The sequence below is a fragment of the Homarus americanus genome, unplaced genomic scaffold (genome assembly GCF_018991925.1).
Source record: "Homarus americanus isolate GMGI-L3 unplaced genomic scaffold, GMGI_Hamer_2.0 scaffold33468, whole genome shotgun sequence".
NCBI lineage: Eukaryota > Metazoa > Arthropoda > Malacostraca > Decapoda > Nephropidae > Homarus > Homarus americanus.
The window spans coordinates 1,181,496-1,205,011 of NW_024714177.1; the positions used below are offsets into that span (position 1 = coordinate 1,181,496).

General features: G+C 46.4%; 1 protein-coding gene across 4 annotated transcripts in view; it reads left to right on the forward strand.

The window, feature by feature from the left end:
* LOC121876391 overlaps positions 1-23,516 on the forward strand; it is a 264,178-nt gene that overhangs the window by 230,798 nt on the left and 9,864 nt on the right. For 3 of the 4 annotated variants that reach the window (XM_042381469.1, XM_042381475.1, XM_042381491.1), the window contains 2 exons: positions 9,041-9,163; positions 16,910-17,109. In XM_042381469.1, coding sequence (XP_042237403.1) covers positions 9,041-9,163; positions 16,910-17,109 — 323 coding nt within the window. The remainder of the gene's footprint in view (positions 1-9,040; positions 9,164-16,909; positions 17,110-23,516) is intronic. The other variant, XM_042381483.1, reaches the window with a different exon arrangement.

A 23,516-nucleotide genomic window follows, 5' to 3' on the forward strand; every position in this document is an offset into this window, starting at 1 on the left:
GACTCTATAGCGCTGTCTGGGACTCTACATCGCTGCACCAACATCTCTGGGACTATATCGCTGCCACCAACATCTCTGGGACTCTATGCTGCCACCAACATCTTGGGACTCTATATCGCTGCCACCAACATCTCTGGGACTCTATAGCGCTGTCTGGGACTGCTCCACCAACATGTTCTGGGACTCTATATCGCTGCCACCAACATCTCTGGGACTCTATATCGCTGCCACCAACATCTCTGGGACTCTATATCGCTGCCACCAACCCAACATCTCTGGGACTCTATATCGCTGCCACCAACATTTCTGGGATTATTATCGTCCACAGGGGCCACGAATAACCATTTCTTTTAAGGATATTGCGTCTTGTTGAGTGAAAAATGTATTTACTTGAAGAAGGGAGGGGGGGCATGGGGGGGGGCACCTAGTCCACACAGAAGCTCGGGTTATTAACACTACCGAGTTTGTTTACGCGCCAGGACCCTCAGAGACGACCCCTCCCCCCCCACCCCGTCAGCTGACTTGCCTATCACGAGATGCACTTGGTTGGGGGACTTCTTATCAATATTATCTACTCTGCTACTCCATAATTTACAACATAGAAGAGATAGTAAATATCTGTCACTCGTAGAATATAGAAATGACCACATTATTCACTTAATCAGGGGAATCATACAAGGAACTTCACTTATCCCTACACAAGTGAAAATATTATCCCTCTTCAACTCAGCGGTGATTCCTATAGTGGCCGACACGATGTCTTGTACCAGTAAGACGGATGACTCTCGCTGTCATGCCCATAGCTAGTGTGGGTGTCAGTTTTAACTTCATTTGTAAACGGATGTATTGTGAATGGTTTGTGGACGTCGCCATGAGGAGGAGTTGCTTGAGGGAGGTGGCAGGACTGAGGGAGGGTGTGTACCAGGATGCGGGTTTGTCTCTCCCTCCTCCACCCTGGTGTCTACACGTCACCAACAATTAATGTAGAGGAAGGCGGACAGAGTCGGTACACCCATGTTGGCTCGCTTCTTATTTATAACCTCGGAAGCTTTGTGGTCTCGTCCTAGTGTGATGGTTATTGACTAAACACGATATAAATTATAAAATATGATCACCTCCTGTGGCTATTTATGTCTACTTAAGAAATTGGATCTCAAAATTATCCTTCCCCCAACCTTCTGGACACAGTAGAACTCATGGATGGTAGAACCTCTGCAAGCAATATAGTCAAAGCTTAAAGAGTATCTGAGGTTTCCAAAGAGTTGGCTCAGACCTTACAGCGGTCTTGGTATCGGCCCTAGTAATAAATTGCTTCCTTACATCGTGGCCAGGGGACACAGTGGTCGTGACCAGCTAACCTACACTCAGATTACTGAACGCTAGCGTGTGGTGCCACAGGCTGTAGATCACCGACTCACAGCTCAGCTCACTAACCCTCCTTTGCTTCTTACCTACATTTCGTTTATTATTATCACACTGAGTCGTATGTTAAGTACTTGATGCTTTTTAGTGTGGTGTTAGTGCAGTCAAATGGACGTGAGAATGGCCGGTAGTTAAACCTGTGAGGTGTGGATGAAGCCCAGGTGAGGAGCACACATGACGTCATAGAGGCACAGTAACGCTGTCCTCTGCATCATGATGAACAACAACACTTCATGACCCGCCCTCCCTCCCTCCCTCCCTCCCTCCCTCCCTCATATGCACAGCCTCGCTCTTTCAAGGATAATCTTCATTGCACTTAATGTACATTTATAACTGTCATTGTGTGTTGCTTCAATATTTGTTTTATCTTCTTACAGTTATATTGGAGTATAACTATATACTGTATGTTTAACTTGAAGGGTGAGGCTGGGCCATGGTGTGGACACAACCACCAACCAGCAGAGAAGACAAAAAATAACTCAGTCTGCGGTAAAGAGAAAACGGGATACGGAACACATGATGTTAAATAAGCTGTCTAATTTTAGGAATGAAGTACATCATTGGAATTTATCGGAAGTTAATTACGTAAAGTGTCTATTTCACCAACAGGTTTAGTATAACCGTGTGAGTGATCAGATGAGAATAACAAGTTTGAAGTTGGCACCCTCAGTGTAGTTGGTGATGACGTAAGCAGCGTGGGGGCGGGAGGTGAATCAGACATGTGCCAACTGCGTGATTATCTTATCGTCTTCATATATCATCGTCCCACTTCCCTATCACCACCTAGTAATAGCAGGTGGTGCAGTAGGGTGGTGGAGCAGCGTGAGGTGTATGAGTGAGGAGAAATACGCGGCGTGACGATAGGTGTGAGGTATATACCCGCAAATAGTGGCAGTCCCCCCCCCCTCCCTCCCTCCCTCCCACAAGCTACCCCGCCATCGTTTGAATCCTCAGTTCTCTCTCGACTAGACCCCGAGTTAAGCGCGTAGTGGTAGCCGCTCGCACCCCACTATTGCCGTGTGTGCCTTGGGGTGCACTGTACAGTTCCCGTGATAGTGTATGTGGTGTGTCACAGTACTAGTGTGCTCGCAGTGGTGTACAATTCCTCCAGAGAGGCGGACGTTACCGAGATTTCAGCCTTGGTGGTGAAATGAAAGGAATGTCCCAATAAACATTAAACAGTCTTTTAGGAATTGAAAATGATAATGTTTGAGTGGTTAGTGACGAGAAACTGTGAATTGTTATAGTAAGTATACAGAAGAAACTAGTGTTAAAGAGACAGATAGTGTGGTGCTCGTGTGTGTGTGTGTGTGTGTGCGCGCGCGCCTGAGACAACGGAGGTGGTGTGGTGTGGCACTGCTGGGGACGTTAGCCTCCTAAACAAGACTGTGCCTCCTCGGGGTAGGTACTTGGCACACACGAGGCTACGTGGTGCCAGTGTTGATTGGTGTGCCCCGGGTGGCAGCAGCAGCCGTCGCCTTCACCTGTTTATCTCTCATACTCCTCACCTTCCGCCAGGTGCTCACTGCCATGTGGGATTTAGCTGTGCACTCGTCATGCTTCCTCACAGTAACAGAAGACGCTTACTCTTAACACTCAACAACCTTCTTACCGCCTATGATGTTTTGACTTAAGTAAAATTGGCAGACTACAGAGGCCACGCGACAAAGTAGATTCTCAAATGCAGTTTCCCGTCTAATTTAGTGTTTCAGTGCTCGTGTGTTCAGGAAGTCCTTTGTAAAATAATAAAGGTCACTAGTTTATCCTGTTGTACATAACCTGTTGTAAATTATTTTTCTTTCCTACTTGAATTCAGTCTCGGTTGCATGTACACGTGTGATTTTCAGCGTATGAAACTCGACCCCAGATGACGTAGGCGAATAGTTATTGTCATTCATGTAGCTGTGAGATTTAACCTCCACCCCTAGCTACTGTGCCCCCTCCCCTCCCGCAACCACGTGGGTATGTTGTTAATGTAACCCTCAGCCCGCCCCTCACCACTGCTACACACATTGAGCCGTGTTTTACACCTTGTCCTTTTCTAATCACTGCACAGTCCACTTCCTCGTATACCACAACCCTCCCCCACTGAGGCCGTTACACATTACGCTGATGGTAAACGTTACGTCACGCGTGGGTGATTAACCAGGTAGCGGTCGTTAGCGAACATGTGGTAGGGACCCAACAGAGGTGTAGGGTCTGGCCACGGTATTGTGCCCTTTATCTCCCCCCACTCCACCTCCTCCCCTCTGGGACGCTAAATGGACTCAGTTTAGGCGGAAGGGCGTAGTGAAAAGTGAGTTGTGAGCGCGCTGCTTCCCCCTCCCTCTAGTCGGCCCAGCTGTGTAACGCGAGCTTGAATGGAAAGTCTTTTTTACACTTTCACGGTTTACAGATGTTCATTTCATTCCTGCCAAGCGTTTCGCACCTCAGGCACTCCCCTGACTGTTTATGTGAGCTCACGGCGCGGCACCTGGTACACACACACACACACACACACACACATGCGCTCGCGCACGTACACTCCTTGTACTCCGCATAGTGATAGACGTGGGGACTAGTGAATTCATCCAGTGTACGCGACAGTGATAATATTCTCATTTTTATTTATCTAATTTCTAGAATAAAGGATTGAAAACCTAAACGATCTTGTTGACGTATGAGTGAGATATTGAAACAGTTTATTTAGCCAGAACACATACAGAGTCAATTAAAGATGATGGTATTAACATGGCTGAGCCAGTTGAGAGCCTGAGCTCTCTTGAAGACACCTGATATATACTGTACGAGTTAAGGTGGATCATGACATCAGGTGTTGGTCAGGACACGTGTAAATTGTGGACCTGTGATGACCAGTGCTCGTTCTGATGCTTAACGAGACATCCACCTTTGGCCTTGTAAAGTGATCGTCGTCGTAAAAACAAGTGTCAGTTTACCGTGGTGATGGCGGCCAGACGAGAGACGATGCGAGAGGGGAGGCGCCAGGCCGACCCCTCTTTTCCCGGGTCCAGTCCTCCTGCGTCCCCGGCCAACCGCCCCCAGCCGCCGAAGTCTTCAACCAACCGCCCTCACCCGCCAAAGTCTTCAACCAACCGCCCTCACCCGCCGAAGTCCGCCCCTAACCGCCCTCACCCAAATAAGTCCAAACGCAAACCCAAGCCGTCAGAGTCCCCGGCCAGCCAACCTCAGCCGCCCGAGTCCCCGGCCAGCCAACCTCAGCCGCCCGAATCCCCGGCCAACCAACCTCAGCCGCCCGAGTCCCCGGCCAGCCAACCCCAGCCGCCCCCAGTCCTGCCTGGCCAGCCCGGCCAGTCCCCAATTCCTAGCCGCCCGAGTCCTGCCAGCCAACCCCAGCCGCCCGAGCCCCCCGGCCAGCCAACTCAGCCCGAGCCCCTGGCCAGTTCCAGCCGCCTGAGCTGGCCACAATCCTCAGCCGCCTGAGCCCCCGGAGTCCTCACAGTTAACTGCCGCTGAGTCCCTGGCCAGCTAACCCAGCCTGAGTCCCCGCCAGCCAACCTCAGCTGCCCGAGTCCCCGCCAGCCTCAGCTGCCTAGTCCCCGCCAGCTAACCTCAGCCGCCCGAGTCCCCGCCAGTTGGGTCTCAGCTGCCCGAGTCCCTGCCAGCCTAACCCCAGCCGCCTGACCGGCCAGTCCCAGCTGCCAGTCCCCGCCAGCTAACCTCAGCCGAGTCCCTGGCCAGCCAACCTCAGCCGCCTGAGTCCCCTGGCCAGCTAACCTCAGCCGCCTGGTCCCCCGGCCAGCACCTCAGCTGCCTGAGTCCCGAGCCACCCCAGCTGCCCCCCCGGCCAGCTAACCTCAGTCCCCGGCCAGCCAACCTCAGCCGCCCGAGTCCCCGGCCAGCCAACCTCAGCCGCCCGAGTCCCCGGCCAGCCAACCTCAGCCGCCCGAGTCCCCGGCCAGCCAACCTCAGCCGCCCGAGTCCCCGGCCAGCCAACCTCAGCCGCCCGAGTCCCCGGCCAGCCAACCCCAGCCGCCCGAGTCCCCGGCCAGCCAACCCCAGCCGCCCGAGTCCCCGGCCAGCCAACCCCAGCCGCCCGAGTCCCCGGCCAGCCAACCCCAGCCGCCCGAGTCCCCGGCCAGCCAACCTCAGCCGCCCGAGTCCCCGGCCCGGGAGGTCTACTCACTGCCTGTAGTTAACGGAAAAGGAGTGTTGAAGGAGCCGAGGTCTCCTAGTAAGAAAGGGTCCGGTAAAGGTTTAAGAGTGACCTTCGACCTTGACAACATTGATGAATACAGTAACACCGAAGACGATGGTGTGATAGACTGTTGGGAAGACATCAGTGACTGTGAGGCGGAGATAAGTGGTGAGAACTATGCCATTAAGGAAGAAGATATCAAATGTGAGGGAAAGTTTAACGATTTCAGTAACGAGTTTCTCAATATTGAGACACACACTGACCCGGAGGACTACAATAGTGGCTTTATTGGCCCACTGCTGCGACCTTCAGCTAATATAAATATTACTCTTGAAAATAACTCCCCTCATTATGGAGAGAAATCTGCAGTACTTGCCGACGGTAGTAGTGGGCTGACGAGGAGTGTCCAAAGTAGAGGTTATGGTAAGGGAGTAAGGGATGGTAATATTAGTTGTGGTAACTCACAACCCTACACCGGAGGTAATGGCAGTAGTATTATACCCTTCATTGATGGATCTGAGGAAGAAAGTGGCGAAGGGAATGCCGATGACGACTATGAATGGGAGACAGAACCCAGTGGCAGCAGCGAGGAAACTGTCAGTGGAAACCCCTGTGAGTTCAGCGGAGGCATCATAGTGGAGGAAGACGACTGGCGGAAGCTGGTAGCAGAGGACACCACAGCGGTGGAGCAGGCCAGTGTGTGTGACGACTACCGTGATGATGGTGACGACGTTATCACCAAGGAAGATCTTGAAGCTGTATTTCTTGCACTTATGGAAGATCAGGAACATGATATCTTAAGTCCGATACCACCTGGTACCATCATGGGAGGTGACGAGGAGACCCAAGTGCTGCTGTCCGTCACTGAGGAAGACCAGTTACCCACGTGGACCTCAGAGTACAGAGAGCAGTCACCACAAGTCTCTGTTGGCTATGAATGCCGTGAGAGAAAATCTGGTTCTGAAACGGAGTCAGACGGAGAGTTGGTGCCGTGTGAAGATAAATGTGTAGGCACAGCTGACTACGCTATAGACAGTGATGAGGAACCCTTGGATCTGAGTGTAAGAGAAGAGTCGCCATCGAAGAGTGAGAGCGGGGCGGTGGAGAGCAGAGACGAGTGCCAAGGCGAAGAGTTAAGTTTGGCATCGGATAAACATCAAGTGGGTGTCGAACCGGAGGCTTCTAGTTTGGAATTTCCGGATGTGAAGTTGGGTGACCTTTCGCCATCACCTGAAGTCCCCGAGGATGGTAAATGTATTGGAAATTCAGAAAGTGGCAAAGAAAAGGAGAAAGTTAATGGAAAGAAAGCTGGGAAGAAGAAAGGTAAGAAAAATAAGCGGGAGGCCAAGGCAGAGGCAGTGGTTAAGCCTCCACACATAGAGGAGAGGCCAAAACTCGTGCGTGGCAAAACTTGGAAAGAAAAAATAGAGAAGTTCAAAGCCGAGCATGGAGACGTTGTCAGTCTGTCTTTCGGCAATGAGTTATGCGAGTCAGAAATTGTTGAAGGCACTTCTAATTTGGTGGCAGAGTCGTGCACTGAGGCCAGCCTGCTGACACCCGCCAGGTGCTCAACAAACAACACCGCTGTGATGGAGACAGTATGTACCGCCCTTTCTTCCGCCTCTGGGGAAATCAGCGACTCTGAGAATTTGAACAATTTATGTGGAGAGCTGGTAGGACCTGCTGCTGCTTTGGCACAGGTAACAGAGGTGAAAACTTGTGACGGGGTTCTTGTCCGTTCCCCTACTGTCACCTCAATGACGACAGGTGTGGCCATCCAAGTGACTAACGCCAGTGGGGACGAGGATAGTGACAGCTCGCTTGAAAGTTCAATGACAGAGAACGATGACTTTTACATCGTGAAGGCTTGTACAGTAGCAACACCTTCGGAAGTTCTCACTGAATATGTCGTAGATAGTGAATCTAGTGAAGAAACTAATCCTTCTCTATCTGACAGTGACGGCAAAAGGGAACAACCAATGAATTTAACAAGTGATGCGGAACAATATAATAAATCCTCCACAAACACCCAAAAAGTGACTGGGGAAAATAAACCCAATCTTAGTGTTAGTGACAATCGGGACGCAATATACGTCGACGGCGAGCACAGTTCATGCACAGATAGTTTAACTGAGAGGTTTGATTATGTTCAGTCTTTCCCAAGTGTGGTAGGAACCCAGAAATTGGGCTATGTGTACTCCTATGATGACACGGATTCAGAGTACGAGTCACAGTCAGGTCCTTGGATATGTAAAGCAAAGGACGAAACTTCTCATTTTGTGGAAGATACGATGACGGAAGGGGTAAGTGACGTCGTGGTTGTTAACACCGGCGAGGACGATATGAACTCGCCGATAAACGCGGGTGAAATAATTTACGAAGGTCCGTGTTTATGTGGCCCAGCTGAGGCAACAGAATCCAAAGATAATGATAGAATGGGTATTGGTAGTAAGGATGAGCAGCTCTGTATTCCACCGCTCTTGGATGACCATGGTGAGGTTTTATCAGGTGATGACTTGAGAATGGGGGTGGAAACTCATGTTGGTGAACAGCACGAATCTGATAAGAAGGACAGTATGGGGAGCAAACCAGAAGATATGAGTGGAGAGTGCGAAGGAAACTCCCAAGACATTCGGTCAAGGATTAATGAGATTGTAGGCCCTCGGCTGCAGCGTGAGCGAGAGCGCCCTACTGGTGCGAGTGTGAGGGAGGATGGTACTGACGAGGGTGTTGCAGACGACCATCTTGGTGTACGGGAAGATTCCCCGTTACCAGGGTCCTCGCCGGCCTCCAGTTCAGGTGTTCAGGGGTCAGATGAGATGTCTCTGTCTAGATCCCGCTCCCGCTCACCCCCCCGAGACGACTCTGCCTCCCCGACCTTCAATATCCCGGACCTGACCTACGAGTCTTACCAAGTCCAAGAACTTTTACCCGAAAAGTTACAACGCGAAGCCACGGAGAGTTTACGGGCGCTCAGATTTGAGAGCAGTGTGGAGTCCACCCCTGAGAAAATGAGTCAGGTAGACTATAGCTTTAGGACATTCAGGGACATGTATCAGATCAATCCGATATATCTTACGGACTCGGACGAACACGACGACCAGAACGAGTCTGATACAGTGGTGCCGGGGTCCCTGAGTCTGAGCTATGACCCCGAGAGGTCCATCACCGTCACCAGTAAGTTGGCAAATTGGGTTTGTTTATTTTTCAGGGTTCTAAGTTAAGGGTGTAGTCAATGTTGAAGGAATAAACAAACAGGAGTGTAATAGGTGCTGAAATCTTGTCTTTTGTCATATGCTTCATGTCAACAAATATTGTGTAACTGTTGAAGTTTCTGTATGTACAGGATTGACTCTATATGTAGATTTTGTTCTTTTGTAAATTTCGCATTCTTATATGTTGCTTCCCCTCCCATTTGCCTTTGGCTGTGGTGTTGGTGGGTTGGTGGTGGTAACTATATAGGCTGGGCCTCCACATCAGATGACTCCCCCGCCCCCCTGGAGTCCGGGTCGTCCCTGCCCCTCCCAGGAACCCAATCTGCTAGGAAGGTGCCCAAGGTTACTAGGCTACTAAGGGAAACTCAAGGTTAGCCCTGCATGCCTTAACTTATTCTGTGACTAATGTTGCCACAAACAGAAGTTTCTTTCTTATTAAACTAACATGCCTGTGCACGTTCATCTTTATCCTGCTTGCTGAACTGTTTCTGGGGGAAGGGTGTGGAATATCCGTAAGTGTGGCATCTATCCATAAATCTCTGTATCTGGAAGTTGCCTAAAAGCGTTGCAGTGACCCGATACGTAGCCCCAGGGTGTTTTAAACTTTTTAATATTAAACTTTATATTTAGGTATACCATAAAATGTATTGAAGTGGTTTCGTTTTCTGTTGTGTACAATACTCAACGTAGAAAACTTGAGATTTACGGAGTTTAGGGATGACTCGTGAAAAGAATACTAGTCCTTATATTATATATATATATACTGTATATACAAGTATATATGGGGGGGGGGGTAGGGTGATGTATACACGATCTCTACGAAACTTCATGCATCCTTCAACCACAATGTAGGTACAAATACCTGGTATATTTGTAAATTACGTAATAAAAAAATGCAGAGAAATGTGGAAACTCCTGGAATGGACGAGTGTTGACCTTGACGAAAATGCCTACCGCGCTGAATATATAAGGCTGCCTAGCGCACTTCCTTGTGTTTCCCTTTGCTAAGAAGCTTTTGTGTTAATGTTGTTTTCACCGCTATAACCAATATATTGTTTATCTCCATTTAACCCAAATCGTTAATACAGTGGTTGCAGAATGTAAAACCCCAGGGCTTCAGAAGACAACCATCTCCTGTTTGTAGAAAGTATTTCTGTAGGTCATTTGTGGGCAGCTCAAGGTACTATATATTGTTGTAACGATAGTGGAAATGGGAACCTCTTTAGTATTGTTCCGAGACTCGCTGGACGACGTCTTCACCCACTATTGACGCCCACAACAAGCATGATGTGCGGATAGGACTTGTCATACTCTGTTTGCATAATATTGGCAATTTGTCCCAACTTTTGTGTTGATAAAAAGTTGGATTATGACCAGACAAGGTAGGTGAGCAAGACTAACCTGAAATCTTGAAAGAAATGATGTGTGAGTTTGTCTTGTGAAACCTAATGACTTTTTGTGCTGAGCAGAGAAGATACAGCTGCTAACCGTGACTGTTTTTTGAGGGCATTAAATCAGACCAGGTATGGTGGTGGTTGTGAGATGTCTAAACTTGTGTGACACTTGGTTAACTTGGGTGCATAACATTAGATTTGCATGGTACTATGATACAGTGTTAAGGTGCGTTACTGGTAATTAAATGATATATTTTTCCGTGTGTGTGTAAGCTGACGAAGAAGGCTAGTCGTTATGGCGGAGGGGGACTTGTGTAACCCGTTACGCAGTGGTGAGCATGAAGTTGCCATGTGTAGATGAATTTGTATTTTTAATAGCTGTACCTTTGTCTTTCTTCCCGATAGACACATCATGTACAGTACTCGCTGGCTCACACGGAAGTAAAGTACACGCAAAATATATCCATTAGAACGTACTATGATGTGTGTAGAACTGAGCGGAGGACACCCGTCTTGTGGCGTGTCCTTGGTAACAACTTTGGTAAGACGGATAAGTCATACCTCATAAGCGTCATGCAGGATAATCAGTTCTACAATATTCCCCGTATATATCGCTCGTGATGCTGGCAGCCTGGAGTGTGTTACGTTACACACTAAACAGTGACACCACTGCCTTGGTTCCCTCGCCCGAGGTTTTGTCTTTCCCGCCGTTATTCACACACACCGCCGTGCGGGTAGTGGTCGTGTGATTTATCCTGCAGTCCTGGTCATAGGTTGATAATGTCAGTGCTCGGCCGGTATGCAGGTTTAAGTCTCTTGCGATAATGAGGAGACTGATCGTATTTGTTGTTAGGTGCATCCAGAAGTGAGGACTTCCTTGTGTGATGACCCTAGTATACATGCAGTGGTGTGGCCGCCTATCATGAAGATAAAGAAATAATAAAGAAATGAGAGAACAGTCATTCACGAGAGAGAATGATGAATGGATGTGAAGATAAAGGAGAGAAAAATACATAACTAAGAGAGACAGAAGGGAGAGCGGGTGGGGTGCTGGAGGGGGAGTGGCTGTCGAAGGGGCCTTTGTAAGATTTCACTTGTGGTGCGTTGCTAGCAGAGGGGCGCCTGTGCACCAGTTGTGTTTACTGTGGTGGAGGAGGTGGTAGTGTAGCAGGTAGTCTGCAAAGACGATCCACGAGGCACCGTGCCTGGCTGCCGGGAATGTGCTTACTCGGTTGTTCTCTTTAACAAGATCACCTGTACATGTGATCTATGGGCTGCATAAATCGGCGTCAGCAGTGTTACTTTATATGGCTGCAGCAACAACAGAGCCCCCCCTCCTACCCACCGCCCTTCTCTCTGTATTGCCTGGCTAAACACGATAACAAGGAAACCAGTTATTTACTCGTTAAAGAATTAATTCAGGTGACGACGCAGTAGGAGCGGACCTGTGCATGTTAGTCATTGTTGGGTGTCAGGTTTTCAGTGTGAGCCAAACACGACGTATGTGGGAATGAGCAAGTCTTTAGTTTTGTTTATGTCATGGGTGACTAAATGTGACGTAGTCTGGTTTAAGACACTCAGTGTTACGGGTATCTGATGAGTTTCATTGACGGCCAATAATGATACATTTAAGTGTGGAAGTAGAATAAACCAACTTGGCCCGTCGGAGAAGGCTATTACCTATAGTCATTATCCTGTTAGTTCGTCACCCACGGCTGTTATGTGCTCCCCGGACTGCGTAGAGGCTGCTTGTTGCAACAACGCGCCGCTACACTAAGACTTATTTGATAATGACAGATGTTTTAAATATGTTATGGTGATGTGAGAGCATGACCAGCTGGGCGGTATATTACGGTGGAGACCTTTAGTGGGTTGGGGCCCCTTCAGGGGAGGGTGATATAAATGTCAATGACCTGGGCGGTGCAGTATGCAGGAGGGGGTGGTGGTGGGTGGCAGGTTGTGGGAGTGGGTCGGGTGGCACAGCTCCTGGGCCCGTGGCAGTGCCTTGCGGGAACGATCATCGCGCGGACTTACTAGTGCACAGTGCCAGGTGACAACACCAAGGGGCTCCTGAGACTTACCTTGTTGTTGTGTTGGTGTAAACAGCCAATAATCTTCGTGGTTAGAGCGAAATGTTAATTTTATCATTGCTAAAAACTGAAATTAAGGATAAATTTGTTTCTGCGGGTAGTGTAAAAGTATGGTGGCGATCAGTGTATTGGAAGAAGTGTGTCAGGAGCGTAATATTGGCCTGAGTATACAGGAGCTGGATTATCGTGGGAACGCGGGCACTGCGCAGCTACTCCTTGCTCAAACGCGAGAGGGATGGGGGGCCCCGGGTGCATTATGTGATTCATGTATCTGTAAAATCACGGGTGTGATTTATAAACCAGGGACTGGGAATACCATGTTATTTAACTTCTCCAGAATTCAATCGTTAATTTCTCTACCGTAGCATAATATTGTTTGTTTTTGTACTGTAGATGTATGCTGTATTGGATGTTAACCGACTGTGTGTGTGTGGAGTAAGTCCTGGCTTGCTGAGACATGACCATTATCAGACATCAGGCAGAGGCAGAGAGAAGTAACACAAAAGCACGCTCAAGACGGAAGTGGGACAGGGAGGGAGGTGTCAGTGTTACACCACTTGACGACATAACACTCGCCCCTACAGAATACTGGATACCAGTTTAATAAAATAAATATTCAGACAAGGATACACAAACTGAGGGAGAGTATAATGTAACAGAAAATATATACAGAAGTGTGATGGTGGGGTGGGAGGGTGGTGGTAGTTACGCAATAACCTGCGCAGTATCTCCCTCCTCCTGCCCGCTCACGTACCCATCACTGTCACGTGTGAGCTCATGGGAATTGATGTTAACCTGAATAGACAAACTGTACTCTAAGCTTTGTCAATAAATTTGTTAAACTAAAAAAAGTTGGACTTCGATCTTCGAGTCCTTAGAAGACAGAGTCAAAGTGTGTCACGTGGTGAGGAACTACAGCTCTGAGTGTCACGTCGCTATTGCTATCCTTGGACATGGGCGAGTTAGAGAAGCGAACAAAGAGTTTTCGAAGTAAAGGACAAAATAAGTAAAAAATTCATATGAACAACTTGTGATGACCAGAGTAACAAGAGAGGTAGCCACAGTAACGGACACAGGGGGTAGTTATAATTAAGAGCGGACGATGGCAGGTAGAATAACGGTGAAAGGCGGTGCACTATAACGGGGAAAGTTGCGACAAGAGCAACAGTGGGTCAACGGTGGCACCGATGAACTGGAGCTTCAGGGCGTTATGTGGTAAATCCGTACACTACACAATTCTGACTTCCTTTACTGACTCATCCTCTCCCTGCACTTGTTTTAATTCCATATCTTTTTCACCTGTTCGAACTTCCTTTTATCCTCATTTTCGCTCTTCTTTTCCTGTTTCTTATCGTATTCACACTTACACTGGAAGAAGGGAGGGAGGGAGGGAGCCTTGCGTGGTTCCCAGTCATGACAGTGGTGGTAGTCAGGTGGAATTCCATGTCCTCACCGGCCGTTGACACCAAAGTTCCTAAGAGGAATCGATACCTGTGGGCCAACAAAGTACAGTAACCAGCCCGACCAACCATTGAATGCTGTCCAACCTCACCTCCAGACTTGCACGTGGGAGTATTCGCTGTTGATCTGTATGTAACGTCTTCCTGCATTGCTCTCTTAGTATGAGGTTTATTGAGGAGTAACTACGATTTTCAAGGTGTGATTAGAGTGTATATAGTGCAGCTATTATCTTGGGTTGGAGATAAGTAAGGTGTAGGGGACTAAGTACGTATAAGGATTGGGGGATGTAGGTGCGTGTGTAGTGGCGAGGGGGAGATTTTTCTGGATGGGAGGAAGAGTAGGTGTGAGGGAGGGGGAATGTGGGAGTAAGAGATTGTGTATAAATTGGGGGATGGGGGGAACAGAGGCGTGTATGGTGGGGAAGACGTGTGTCACTGTGTGGGAGCCTGAGGCGTAGGGGTTGAGGTAGTGTGTGTGTGTGGAGGGGAGGGGCTGGTACTCGGCCGAGGCTCACACCCACGGATGTAATGTCGAGGGGAAAGTCTTAAGCGTTGATTGTCAGTAATAACTCGGCTTTCGTTTTGGACAAGTTTCTCTTCCTACTTCAGGTATCATTCCCGTAATCACAGATCGCTGGTGTTTGTGTTTTTCTTTGCGTCTTTATTAATATTTCTTCCCATTAATGCCCGAGCTTTTAAACGCATTTTTTTTAGTGCAAAATCTATCTTATTTTCCTCGTTCAACTGTTTGTTTATTTATTTTTAGCGATATAAAAGGGAATATCACAATTTTCACAATGCGTAACTAGGAAATCAGCAGTGTTCGTTGTGGGTGTGAGGTGCACCATTAGTTAGGTAAAGCATATTACAGTTAATAGTCATTTTATCGAAGTCAGCGTTAAGCAGTTATTGTCAGGTGGTATGGGGGAGCCGTTGTTTTTTTGTCCAAGGTAATAAATAATAGGTGAAAGTTGTCTTACCGCTGGCCCGCTCCTCCCCAAATGTCTGCTGAGAACTGTTGTTATTGTTTAGTTTATGCCTCACGTGTGTTGATCGGAATTTTACGTTTTGAAAAGTTTTGCTTCTATACCTAATTAGTGTTCGGCCTCCCTTTGTTTAAAATAAGATTAATTTACTTTCGGAAACAGTTTTTAAAATCCACCATGATCCAGCCTTATGTCGTGTGGATGTCGAGGAACAGCTGATGAATATTTCAGCTGTTTTGAGAGTGCAGTAATTCGATACAGCCAGTTAGTCACAAACTTTTCCCAGGGAAGGGAATCCGTATTTATTTAAATCAGTTTATTGTTACTGACATATATTACGGAAGTTAACTGATGTGTATCGATGTGTGAAGACTTCTAAGTACAGTTCAATAGTTAGTTGTAGAGATAAAGTCTATAGAATTCATTAAAACATATAAGATACAGTTCAATTTTTGTCGCATACATACAGTATATATGCGCTGTCCAATAAGTAAATAGAAACCCTACGGTGTGGTTGTAAGCCTTGCGCTTGCAGAGCTTCTGGTAACCTAACCCCCTGCCGTCCGGAGCGGGCAATGAGAGCGTCCAGGTGGCGGAGCCTAGCAACGTTGAGTATCGCGTGCAAGAATGGCATTTAAGTTATTCAGAAGACAGGTGTAACTCATTAAGTGAAGGGGGAAAGATGGTAGTATTTGGTTATATGAGTGATACGAATTAACTTTGTCAGTAGAAATATCAGTAGAGAAATTGCAGACCTCGTTATGGTATACAATATCTACCCAAAAAATACGTCTGAAGGAATTTTATTAAAGAAATATTGTGCTGAGAACATACTGAGAAAGAGCGTGTGTGTGGTTACTTGGTAGTGGTGGTGAAAGGTTTGTACACCCACTAAAAAATTATTCGGCACTTGTGTCATATTGTATCACGCCGTCAGGGTGCCGAATAATTTTTAAGTGGGTGTACATAAAAAAATACGCGTTAAAACAAGTTAGACGTCATAACAGTTTACAGAAGGATGAGTTATGTTCCAATGGTAATTTATGACATTTATTATTGAAGTTGATGGCTGGTAATTGAGCAGAAAAATAGGATCGGGAGGAGCCGGAAGTGAGAAGTGGTGGTGTGGTGTAACAGTGATGACAGGAGAGATCTTTTGATAATTGAGTAATGGTTAGGAGGGAGAGGGAATTGGTGAAGATATTGTCATTTAAGACCATGAAGTGTAGGAGCAAGGAACGAGTTTTCAACAACAGACTGTAAGGCGTGCAGCTGACAAAATATGTAGAGAAAGCAATGATCACGTGTGGCTTGGTCAACTGGTAATCGATAGTATCCACAGAACTGAGTTATATCAAGGCGTCCTATTGCCACCTTACACCCAGCGTCAAGGAATAATTGTGACATTACAAACAGTATTACCATAGGTTGAATTAAATCTGACGGGATGTTTGTAGTACGGTATATATTCTCACTCGCGTTGTGTTACGGTATAGAGATGTATTGATTTCTGTGGAAAGGAAGCACATGGGGGGGGGGGGGTGAACAAGGACGCGACGCGGTACTGTAGTCGGCCGCGCGGTGCGCTGTACTGTGGCGGCAGGTTGTTGGGCAGCTCACCGTCGGTCTTGACTGATGGAGGGGATAAGATTTTTTCTAAAGAAATGTGGTTGTCTGCTTTCATGGAGTTGAGATGTAGGTTTTTGCTTGTCTGTATTTGTGCATGATTGTATTTGTAGGTCTAGAAGCTTTAATTCTAGTGTAATTTTACATGAAATAATTTCAAGGTGAAATGGAGAGCGTTTGAAAATTCTACTGTATAATTCGACATGCCGCCTTACAATTGCACAAGTGCGATTGATGAAGGCTATGAAAGCGACTACTCGAGGAGGAAATTCTATCCAATTCTGTGCCGTAAGTGTGTGTGTGTGTGTGTGTAACTCGGCATGGCCAAGTAGTCTTTACTTTAGTCTGCCTTCAATGTCAAGTTTTCATTTTCTTTGTAACATATGAATTGCCGTTCTCTGTGTCTTTTGTAAAGGGTAACAACACTAAATAAGAATACTCATATGAAACTCGAAATTTAATGTCGTCAAGTCTGCAGGCTCACATTGTTTACTTGCCAGCACATACTGTTTGTGATACAGCAGAACTGTTGACTAAACTATATTATTTCCTCTTCTAAGGTATCGTGCAGCGATGGGAGGTGCTGCAAGCCCAGGCTGTGGAGCGTCAGCGGCAGACTGGCCAAATCCGAGAACTACAGCGACAGGTGAAGACACTACGTCAGACCCTCGAGACCCTCACAGATCGAGCCAACGAGCTGACTCAGGCAGATGACATCGACAACCACCAGCAGCTCACCCGCAAGCTGCAGGAGGCTAAAGTGAGTACCAGAATACCTTGTTATTATTGCCCCCTCCCCTCCTCTTTTTTAGTGGACTTATTTATGTATGCTTAATATGTAGGTGTCCACTCGTCTCCGTGTACTGTCATGTTGACCTCAGGCAAACTAGGTTAACAGGGTTTTCATCAGTCAAGACATAAAACTTAGAATTTTTGGTCAATAAGTTGTAAACAGTGAAAATAATGTTAAGAGGTTTTCAGACATTCACTCTAAGGTTTAACCCAGTGTGTTTAACCCAGGTGACATATTGATTGAATTTAAATAAGTTAGCCCCCAAAAAAAAGTGGTCACGTTAAAAATATTGGGTGGTAAAACAGAGTGTGAGGTATCCAGAAGAATAAAGTAACAATTAACGCTTTACAAGTAACAGCTCTGTGGTTTTCTTACTTCAGCCTCTGCTACCCTCTTGACCACCAGCCTCTTTAATCACATCATAATTTATATACACTTGTTCATCAGCCCTGAGTACGCTGCTTTAAAGGTAGAATGATTCATTTGTCCTGTATAAAAACTGTCGGATGTTATGTTATGTCAATGGCAACATCCTGGTGGGCATGGAGCAGCATTATGGCGGTCATGCATGCCAGTGTTCAGCGGATTACCATTTGATCCTGTCCACGGTGGATTATCTCAGCCAAGGGGGTTAGGTTAGGGGGGGTGCAGATAAAAGGAATCTGACTGTCGACGGTCACGCCCACCAGGTTTTTGAGCTTAAAAAAAATCACTTTTGGGGTTTTGTTTCCTTGAGACCGGACTTTCATTATTATTGCCGTACTTGAGTCCTGTTCCTAGATATGTTATTTATTTATATATATATTTTTTTATTTATCAGTGTCTGTGCCGGAATATGAGGTATCTTTTGCTCTGTTACGTCAGGTTAACCTTTCATTTCACTTAGTTTCTGGTTTCTCATTCTTATCATCTATTTGATTTCTCACCATTAACGGATGTTTTTATTATAGTGTTGGTAATGCAAGTGCGTCACTCTTTACTTTTGATAGTTTTCTTTTATCGTTATGTCAGCTGCTTAGTTGTCAGAATTACTGTGTTGGGGGAGGGGGGGGGGTTTAAGATCAGCTGACCAATGACGTAAAGGGTATCTAGAGTATTTAGGAAGATTGACTGGTGACATCAACCGTGTAGGTGTTTTGAGCTAATGCTGTGCTAAAGGTAGTAGTTCACATGGACTAAATATTATGCCTGGAGGCCCTCACACACGTGCTGTAATAAGCCCTGATATTACCACACAAATTGGCTTGACTTTGTGTGTGTGTGTTTGTGAAGGTGTTATGGCCAGATGTTTAATTTACTTGGAAGTAAATTTGACAAACTTTCACCTGGTGTAGAGTTAAGATAACGATGTGTTCGGGTGGGTGGTGTTGAGACTTGGTTGTAGTTATACGTGAAACTGGTCTCTAGGGGGTGGAGTAGTACTCGTGAAGCGAGGTTGGTTACAACGTGGTAGATATGGCAAGGTTAGAGGCGAAGCATGACAGTTATTGGCCGAGACTGGAGGGCGGGTGGTGCCGTAGGTAATTGGGAGATGGGGCAAGAGGTCAGGGCAGAGATGGTTGGGGCTGGCGGCCACAATACGAGGAATGGCCTTGCCAGTGAAACGTGCAGTACCCCTTTATGTGGTAATTATACATCTGAGAAACATGCGATTTTCTGCCAGCCAATTCGATTTATTGTCATGGCTCTCGTTCACCAGGCATTGTAACAGAGGTCGTAGAGTTGGTGACCTCACGTAATTTCACAATAGGTAGTAGTTAAAGGAAAGGAGGGTTCAATAGTATTATTATGTTTTTAGATATCTTGGATAACATCATGAAATCTTTAATTGTAAGAAATCCTGGAAATGATTCGGCCACCACCAACTGACTGACTTGTTCTACCCAGGGCATCATGACTCTAGTTCTAGGATCTTGAGGCTTGATGTCCTCTGAGAATTACTTAGATCATAGTCTAACCTTCAGATTGAGGGCACGGTGAATATATGTAGCTTTGTTGCAACAAGTGAAATGTTGTAGTTTGCAGTATGTACGTTGGCTTAGTTTACTACTCATGATATTGCAAATTCTTCAACAAGTTTGGTGCAATGAAGCCGTCTTTCTGTAACGTTTGCAATTATTAATGTAAAAAAATGCAGGTAATCGAATTGTAGGTGAAACCAGTTTCAGACCAAACATCTTTGAAATTTAGTAATGGAGAAAATGCAAGAGGGCAAGTTGTGTGACTAACAGGAGGTGCAACAATGTGGGAGAGGCTGGTAACGTTGGTGCGAGTTGGCCGACCTCCAAGTGTGCCAGGTGGTGCTTGGCCTACAGCAAGCGTCTGTTGGCTGACCCCGACTCATTTGCTTGCAGAAGCCCATCATTACCAACCATAGTATATTATTACAATTATATATTTCCGACCATAACTGGTTAATGTTGCCGTAGAAGATGTATTAAATTTGAAGTTAACATTGTTTTTACTTTTAATAATCGCAGTAGGAATACCATATCTAAGATAGATAAGTTATATTCATAAGTGGGGGTGGGAGGGTTGTGTTGCGGGAATGGAGAGGCAGGAAGACTTACTGTGAGCCCTCGGGTGTCTGGGTAGGGAAGGGGGGGGGGGCACCCAGCACTGCGGGGCATCCCTGTTGTGCTCATCATGTCGCTGTATACCCCAACATATACCTCTCTTATTGCCTTCTCTAAAATCCTCACCATCATAACCACCAACTTCTACCACCACCATTGACACCAGCTGACATACCAATACCTAGTGTCTTTTTTCATGCACGACTTATCACCACCACCTAGTATGGCCTGCTACCACAACTACCATCAGCAGCATCTTCGACTATCACCACCATTAATACCACAGTCAACATCCCTGTCTCGTCACGTGGCACCATAAATGTAGTAGGTCTCTGTATATTCTCTGCCATTTTCTCATCTTTCAATATGTACTGTATACTTTATTGCAGTTCTTGTATATGGTTAAACTTAAAGTAAAGGCAAGCATACAGTAGATATTATTGGAATTATAAATTATATTTGTCTACAAATAAATGAAATGCGCGAATAAAATGTTAATACTAAGGCGTAATTAAAAATGTTGAAAATGGTAAAGGAAGACAAAAGATGAGTGAGTGGGGGTGCGTGGGACTTGACAAGGAGCATCCACGTGATTTGATGGTACCCGCACACCACCACCAGCTAGAACCTACCGCTTGTGGTATCTCCGCGCTGTGGGAGCCTCATGCTGGGGACGGGCGGCCCTTAATGAGAGGTGGGAGGCGTGGGAGTGTTCATTGAAGACGGGAACTTAAACTTCCATGTATATGAGGAACATGAATTTGGAGCGATGGCTAACAGTGTGAAGGGATAAACGAAAGATAAAGCATGGAGTGTGTGGAAAGGAATAGAATATAGAAATGGTGAACAAAAGAGATGGGAATAGAAAATAGAAGAGTGGGGATGGGGGACACGGGTGGACGCTGCAAATATATTTGTGGCTCTCCCTCCCCTACCCTGCAGCTGTCAGGGGTCGGCCTCTCCGCGGGGGCCCGTGTCTCAGTAACGACGCCAGATTTACACTCACTGCCCCCCGCCCACGCTACTCTTCCTTCTGCCTACCCATGCTCCCTCCAAACAAAACCAGGCAGCCAAGGTACTGACTCACCACTACTCGGCCACGATCATGAAGCGCCACTAACAATTTCTGACCCTAAGCTCTAGCTAGTGATTTTGTAATACTTCCGACCATCCGTACCATACAAGAATTAAATTTATTGTGCCGTTGTAAACAGGGTAGAAGGAAAGTCCGTACCAAGTGGTGTGCTCTGTCGATTTGTCTGGTCTTAACGATTAATATGGAATTTAGTACTCGTTTGAGCTGGTGATAGATCAAGAAAGTACAATTTGGCATGCAATTGGTGGCGGTTGTACTTTGTGAAGTGGACTGGTAGAACTGGTGGTGATGGCCGTACTGGCATTATGGGTGCCAGCCATCGAGTACGCCGTGCTTGAACCGTGCCTATTATTATATTAAGTGAATATGTTGGTGGGTTATGACGGGTATAGATCAGCGTGGGCGCCGCGGGGTTGCGTGTATACTTAATGGCTCAAAGCATACCTGCCGCCTACAACCGATTCTTTTCTTTTTTTCTTTCTTTCCGTTTTAGGGAACGTCATTTTTTCCAGAACGAACAACAACAACATGGTAACTCATATTTGATATAATGGAAGATAGGCGTGAATGCCAACCTTAACCCAGACCTGACAGCATGAGTTATGTTATGCGATTCTTACAGCTCATATTTGTGCTGGGATAAAATACGATTTGACCGATGAAGAGCCCCCTGACGTGTTGTTGACTTAACTTTAGGGGTCGATTTTTACTGCCTGCCTTCCCCTCACAGTCGGAATGTCTGCCACCTCCACACTCTTCATCTCAGTGTTCCTGCTACCCTCAGCAACCTCCCCCACAAAAGAAAGAGATTGTCTAGCCAGTCGCCCCAGGGTACCGCTGCTTGATATATTGGTGAATAAAATCTTGTCCCTGGGTTATCGCATAGTATCAGGGAGGCGTGGCGGCGAGTGCGGCCAACTAGGCGCACTACGTGGTTGGGTGTCCGATCCTAAACTATGTTATACTTATAAACTTGATAAAGCAGTTTTTGATAGTTCCTACTTACAAAAAAAATTAACATATACTCAGAAAATATATATATATATATATATATATATATATATATATATATATATATATATATATATATATATATATATATATATATATATATATATATATATATATATATATTATTGGGCACTTCTGTACAAGGGAGGGAGTGGGTAAAGTTTATACTTCAATTTAGAACATACGAATATGTATGTGAGTAAGTCGAGCATTCTTGTGGTTGGTTGTGTCGGGTAATAAAGCTAGAGGATGTTAAGTGTGTCGATAAAGTTCAATACCAACACTGGTCGGTAGCGAGTGGCACACGTTTGGTATATGACTACATGATTCATCGACAGCTGTGTATACAGTACTTACGCAACCCTGTCTTCGCCCCAGCATTCCTGATATGTGGTCTTTGGTCATTTCGGGCTGCGTTGCATTTTTAGGTTGTAGCAGCATAACATCTCTCCTTGGTTTATCAACATTAGTGGTCTCCAACAGCAAGAGTGTACATTACTAAGCGGCCATATAGCTAGGTAGTGCATGGTGGCTATGGGGAGTGCCGGGAGGTGGGCAGGTTGTGCATAATGGTGGGGAGGGATGTGCGGTCATGCGCCTGCCGCCTCGTGCTGGGATGATAATTTTGGCGTTCCGGATGATTGACCAGCGCGGCCCCCTACTGCGTCTCGGCCTCTCACCCTGTTGAAGGCACCCTTGGATCCACCTCCCTTGAAAGTGTCCTCCAGTCCTACCTTTTCCCCTTCACTGTTATTCCCAGGGCGTCCTCATCACTTGCAGTACACTATGTGTTGTCCGTGTCCACACAACACACACCATACGATTTATGTCTTGTCCCAGGCGGCTATGATCGTGATTTCGTTGGCTTGATTTATTTAATAACTACAATAAATACCATTATATCAACTTACATAATGTAGATGGAGTTTGATTCTACAGCCATACAGTATTAGTATAATTTTGTTTAGTCAGCCCCACCCTCGATACACGTGTCGATATTGCACTACTATTACAATTGGAAGCGGTTTGTCGTATATGACTATTTTAGTTGAAATGTCCTATTTAAGATTTCCACAAAACGTTGACTGTAAAGTTGAGAACCCCAAAGAAAAGGCATTCATTATAACCTGTATCTGCATCAACGGATTCCATTGTCGTACTTAAGGTAGTTATCTTGGGCCAACTAAAAGGTGGATTAGACGTGACTGGCTTGTCCCTGTCAGTCAAGCATCGCTGGCCAATTAAATAGTTCGGAGGTTGCTTTGATAACCCGACTCTAGAAAGGTTTCATGGTACAATGTGTCCCCACACACGTTTAGTATGCCGCACATGCTCTCTAATTACTTGTTAAGCACGCTTTTATATGATGATTAGCTGTAGCTGCCATTATTTATGCCAACCTGACGTCACAGTTGAATAGTAAAGCGAGGAGTGTCCAGACATGTCACAACAGCCTACAGACCCTGGGAATTGGTGACAAACTCGAGCTACCAGGATTCTAAGCTTCAGTATGAAGAGGTTACACACATGATTAAATCATAGATGCTTGTATCGCGTGTATGTTTATCTTGCGTGGGGGTGTGTGCGGCCGGGGGGTTGGGGTGGGCAGTGGTGAAGCAGTCGGGTGTGACGGCGCCCAGCAAGGGGCGCTCACCCCCGTCACGACCACTCCTCAACTCCACCACACTGGG